Below are 6134 nucleotides of genomic sequence, written 5' to 3'. Positions count from 1 at the left end.
GGACTGGACCCAGTTAGGTGGCACAGCTTCTGGTTACAGGGGAGTGTCGTGGTCCTTTGCCATGCAAGCAAAGATAACAGGCCCTTCTCCACTTGGGGCTGTAGCTGCAGCCCAGTGGAAGGGAAAAATGTTGCTCTAGAGATAAGAGATGAGCTCCTAGTTGTGCTAAAGTGATCAGAGTGTGGATGTGTCTGTCAATTCTCTTAGAAGATGATTCAACACATCCAGCCTTCCAAAGCACCTGCATAATGCGTCCTTTAAAGATGACCTTGAGCTTTTACCTGCTTCTGCTGCTCTGCCGTGGTGGAATATCCAGAGTCCCTTTTCATCTGAAATAAGAGGTGATCTAAGTAAGTGAACCTTGTACAGCTGGAGAGTGGAAGAATGTACTGCTGACAACAGCAAATCCCCTCAACTTCCAGTTCAGTTGCAAAACTGTAAAATATTTACTCCCTATGCTCTGTCCTGTCCTGCTCCCTCCTTCATGTTGGCCATTGAGCAAAGCTGAGCTCTTGAGAAGAAGAATCCCCTTGTTTCCTGGTGAGTTAGTATTGTCCCAGGAGACTAACAGGGATGCAAGGGTAACAAAGAAAAATGCGAGAACAGCCAAAACCAAAGTTTTGATCGTGGCACTGGTGTGTTGTGGCACGGCTGCCTCTCTTGATCTGGCTCAGGAATACATTGCACTCAGTGGGAACTCCAGCCCTTCACAGACTCAAGGAAATGATGATATGGGACATGCGTTCTTCCGTAACAACGACATGCTGTTAAACTAACAGGGATGAAAACAAAACTACAACAAAGTGAGTTTGTGCCATGAAGAACTACCACAGTAGAGCTCCACACAGCCTTCACTCACGTGGCAGAGGAACTGTAAGTTACAGCTTAAGAACATGGTAAGTGAGAAAATCATCTTTGCTTCATGTCCCGCTATGGTCAATTTGAGGGTTTAAAGTAATGGACAGGTGATGACCTCGTAATAAATCTCCCTGCATTTGGCTCTGGCTTGACCATTTGTTGCTGGTTTTGGTAAAAAAAAAAAAAATAAATAAAATCAAACCTAAGGTTTAAGTAGCTGCTGGGGCTTCACTGCTGTCCATGGCCATGGAAAGATCTCTGTATTTTGGGATATGCTGTGGCCATCCTAGGGATTATTGCGTAGCTGCTTTTATATTGCTGTGCTCTTACCACAAATTATAATTAGCAAAAGCTAACAAAACATTCCTTAAGGTTTTCTTGGTTTCACCCAGTCTTTAAGAACAAACACATGAATTCTAATAATATGAAGGCCAGATTACTGAGGATTGCAGAATTTAATCCATTTTGCTTTTCATACTCAGAAGAATATTCAAGCACAGGCGAACTGTGTGACCTAAGGTAACAAAGGAAAGCACCAAGAAGGTAGAAAGGCACCTAAGGTACAAAGAAAAACAGTTGGAAAATTATTCATTAGAAAGATGATATTGTGTTACCTTTACGATGGTAGCAAGCCTCTTGGGAGTACTCCTCTAGCAGTGTTTCAGAAAGGAGGAATACGCTGCCAAAAAGAAATCCCCCTATTAGCCAGGAGGTTATACTTTAGCTTTGAAATGATAGCTTTCTGGGTACATTCTTAGAAATGCAACTCTGTTTATTTATGGGTGTTTCCAGCTGTTTCCCTACGTTACATGTTAGTACGCAGGTCAAGGGGCACGAGATGGAAAAATTGGACACCTTCTTCCCGCTTGGGTTCCTGCTTACTCATGGACAGAAAAGGACAAGGCCGGTCCAAACTACATACTTTAGTGGTAGAAACTGATGTTAAATGGTTCTGAGAATAATAATAAAAAAAAAATCAGGCAAAAAGTGATTTGAAACTTGAAACCATGAGCCCAACCCCGTATTTTGACACTAGGCTTGTATGTACTCCTACGGGAAATGCTAACTGTTGGTAGCAGCCTTTAAAAAAAAAAAAGTTAACTTTGTCTCCCGTGGCCAAAAAAAGTAGTGTAAGAGGTGCCCTAAGGTGCTATTGCTTAAAATGAGAATGTCTTAAGGAAGTCACAGGGCCCTATGACTTCTTGTCTTTCCTCTGATCTAAAGCTCCTCGCTATTAGACTTTGTGAGCTGCCGGAGCCAGTCTATGAGAACTTGTGCATGTTTTTTTTCTCCAGTATATCAAGTTTGCCAACTACAACCTTATTGAAAAAATATAGTTGGACTCTGATGAAGAATATCTATAAGTAGCAATCAGAAATAACCTCCTAGCCTGAATGGAACAGCGTAAGCAACTTGCCACAGGACAAATTGATCTTATCTTCATTTCTAAAAGACTTTCTGATCACAGTGATGCATTTTGTGTTACATAACATGCAGTACATGCCCATCTCGTCACACAGGTCCTCTCACTGCAGGTGTGCCCGCTGTCTCCAAGAAAACACCACTAATGCTTGAAATACGTCAAGCCTGAATAATGCATTCCTTTTTGAGGCTTTGCTCCGTTCCAACTTTCTTAGCAGGTTGTTTGGAGCTTTGAACAGTTAAGTTTTAAGTATCTGCATGGAGGGAGATTCCATAGCTTCTCTGGGAAATCTGTTCCAGTATTTGACTACCTTCACTGTAAATTTTTTTCCCCCCTAGTATCTAATCAGAATTTCCCTTGTTATAGCTCCTATCCCTTGTTCTTTTGCTGTGGATCTCCCTGTCTTCTCTACAACCACCCAGTACAGAGCTGAAAACAGCAATATGAAATTATTCTGCTGGGACAGTACAGTAATAGTGCTGGCCATAGTTTTCTGTGGTTAAAGAGATTATTCTATTCTGATGACCTTGTAGTAGACAACATTAGATCTTAGAGAGGCAGACATAAAAGGGGTATCTCAGCTGCTTGCTGGAAGGCTGATTCTCCAGAATGGTTCTTCTATACAGCAGTGCCAAGTTAAACCCTGCTGAATCTTTGCATGCGAAGAGCTAGAGAGCAGAGCACACTATAAAATGTGACTCTGCGTTGAGTTTTTAGGAGGAGAAAGAGCCATTGCTTGATTGAGTCCCATATTCTGTGAGTTTAGGCAAGAGTTAAAGTTGTAATCACACTTCTAGTAGTACTCATTTTAAAATAATCAAATTATGATAGAAGTGTTGTTTGGGCAATGACCTCCAGTTCAAAACAGTACTGCCATGTCTGCTTACCCCCTCTCTCTCCAAAATCTCAGTACACTACCTTTACTAATTTTACATTATTTACATTAAAACAAGATAAATTTTGATGGATTATGTTTCCCCCAACATCTCATTACCTACTCTTTTTTGCTGGATAATGTCTCTTCTGATTCAGAATACACCAAATACATTAAAAAAAGCAGTCGTGTAACCATGGCTATTTCGGCAAACAAAAAAGCCATTCAGCTGCTTGGCACTGATCTCATGTTGGCATGTTATACAGCCCCAAACCAACCGGTGAAGATCTTAGCTGCCTGCAGCTATTTCCAAATAGTAAGCTAGAACTGGTGCTGTTTAAAAAAAAAGGTCTTTTTTGGTTATTTCAAATTAACACAAAACTTGATCCAAACCAATTTCCCAACCCTAAAGTAAAAGTAATTGTTTTTTCAATCAGTCTCTTGATGTTAAAGGGGAAACATACACTAGTCAATAAAGAATTCTAATACTTTTTTTTAATTATTATTTCCACGTACTTCATCATTTGTCCAATGACTGTTCATTAAGCCACAGATCTGATCTCACTGAGTTTTCCACTTCAGGTAACAGAAGAAGCTAGTTTGTCTAAGTCATGTTTTAAAATGCTCAGCATAATCTGAAAAGGAAAGAACTGCCATATTTTTTACATTTGTTTTAACATTTACATTATTATTTATGTCCCATCTCTGCTGTCCCCTTACAGTTCTGTTGCCCAGACAGTCCCAAGCTGAGGCTGTGCAAGTGCCTGCTTCTCCTTGTATTGTACCGAGAACCGTACTGCATTGCATCTTTCTTCTGACACCAGCCAAACAGTCCTGCTGCTGGCAGGTGCAGTGAGTAACAGGGTATGGCTGCTGTAATGGACTGGCTGCCTACCACAGATTCTTGGTACTCCTTTTTCCCTCCTGCTTGAATCTTTTGTTGTAGACCTTACTTCACTGGAATCAGCCTTCATAGCGCATAGACAGTGGAAAGCAACCATGCCTGAGAGAAAAAAGGCTATGACTATCCATGAATGTATAGAAAGGAAAACATAAGGACATCTTACCTAGTCACCCGAAAAGTTGCATATCAGCCACACTATATGGACAGATACAGGACTAGATGCCGTGTTTGGTGGATGTCCTACTGTGCCAAGCACTGCACAGATCTGAAGGCAACCACAATTCCTAGAAAAGCTTACAATCATACTTTACACAGACATATGACATTGCCTTTTCATGATTTCATCAAAGTTTCTGTATCTTTTCAAGCTACTACACCCCTGAACTCTGGCTGCCCATTCTTTGCTCACCTCCTGCTGATGGTAGCCTAGGAGAGGTCCTTTGTGTCTTTTCAGAGCCCAGAGTTCAACTCCTCACCTTTCACAACTGCTGTGGAAACTTTATGAGGGTTTAGGCAAAGGCGTCGGGGGTGTTTCCAAGCAGGAGCCAGCTGTCCCCTCCCAGACAAGTCATGTGAAGCCAGTGCCATGTCACTGTTAGTACTGGCAGTGTTCCCTGTGCATATGTGCATGCTGTCACTCAGTTAAGCGTTTGGAATACATCTCTGCAGGTAAGAGTTTTTCATCAGGAGTTAATGGCTGTATCGGAGAATAAAAAAGCTACCTACACCTTAAAGTGAAGTAGTTTTTATAACGTGCTAACTCGTGCTTTGAGCACAAAATAGCTAGTGCCAGTGCAACTGAATGGGTCAAAGGTGTATTTGTTAAAAGCAATAAGGGTTTCTGTGGAATCTGGCAAAAAAACAGCAGTCCGGTTTTCATTGTGTTGTACTAAGTCTGTAAATTACACCAACACTGTTGCTGCATAGTGTCTTCAACCAGTTACAGGTATTGGTTCCATCTGTAGGTACAAGATGCAAATAGGCAAGAATGTGCTTGGGCTCAGTTGTCTTTAAATGTGATGTTTACAGACCATGAAGTCTGTAATTATGGTATTGAAGAAAGCAAGATGTAATTTGCAGTAGCATTGGTCTTTATTATGCAAATGTGGCCCCAATCGACATTACCTAATGTACAGTGCTTTATTATGAACTAAGCTCTGAGAATCAAGGGTGTTACTCACCATAACTATCCAGATTTATTCTTCCACACAAGAAAAAACAAGGAATATCATATCTGCCTCACAGTTAGCCCTATATGGCCATTCACAGGCAAAGCAACACATGCTTTTGTTTGGTAAGCTAGAGCTGCAGAGAGATCTGCAAGCATGAATAATGGTGGTGCCTTCTTGTCTGCACCTGGTTTCTTGTACCTACCTCTGTATTTTTATCAATTAACTTCTTTCTGGAAGGAGAGTATTCCCAGAATTCCCCTCCCAACCTCATGTTGTTTGTCCTCTTAGTGCAGTAAACATTTGCTGTTGCTTTATTTCAGATTTAAGACTGTGTTACTGTTTTCATTGACACTCTTGACTAATCCTAACTATTCCCTTTTTGAAAGAGTTTGTAATTCTTAGCCATTGCTACTAATTGTTATTTATCACAGACAGCAGGTGCAACAGTGAGGAATGTGATTCCTTCACACTATTTACACACATGCAGAGGAGGAAATGGAAATTGCCATTTCAAGAGAGTAGTGCCACATGAATGTTGTCCTGAGCTGATCTTTATTTGGACTTGAGCTTGCACTGGGAGGACTGTTCATCCAACAGCCAAAAGTAAGTGATAAGCCAGTGAATTTCACAGACCTCAGTGTTTCTTTTTAACTGCTGTTCAATTCCGACACAGGTTATCTCTGAAATATTGATACCCAATAGGAACAGACAGCTCAGCATATTAGTCATAAGGATGTAAACGTAATTTACCTTCTGCTGCAAGTTTGTGTGTAGTGCAGGTTGGCAGTATCTAGAAGATATTTCTATCTGTTGGCTAGCCCATGCCCTGCACTGGTGTCTTCACTACAAACGCTCCAACGTCAGTGCAATCTTTGCTGAGGCATGTAAGAAGTCTGGTTTCTT

General features: G+C 41.1%; 1 protein-coding gene across 1 annotated transcript in view; it reads right to left on the bottom strand.

Annotated features, from left to right (window-relative positions):
- FAXDC2 (fatty acid hydroxylase domain containing 2) overlaps positions 1-329 on the bottom strand; it is an 8317-nt gene extending 7988 nt beyond the window's left edge. Inside the window, exon 1 of the mRNA XM_009703292.1 lies at positions 282-329. Within this exon, the coding sequence (XP_009701594.1) occupies positions 282-329 (48 nt within the window). The remainder of the gene's footprint in view (positions 1-281) is intronic.
- Between the last annotated feature and the right edge of the window lie 5805 nt (positions 330-6134).

The sequence above is a fragment of the Cariama cristata genome, unplaced genomic scaffold (genome assembly GCF_000690535.1).
Source record: "Cariama cristata isolate BGI_N322 unplaced genomic scaffold, ASM69053v1 scaffold9860, whole genome shotgun sequence".
NCBI classification, from domain to species: domain Eukaryota; kingdom Metazoa; phylum Chordata; class Aves; order Cariamiformes; family Cariamidae; genus Cariama; species Cariama cristata.
The sequence above is the reverse complement of the archived record's forward strand: the minus strand, read 5'-3'. Positions and strand labels throughout refer to the sequence as shown.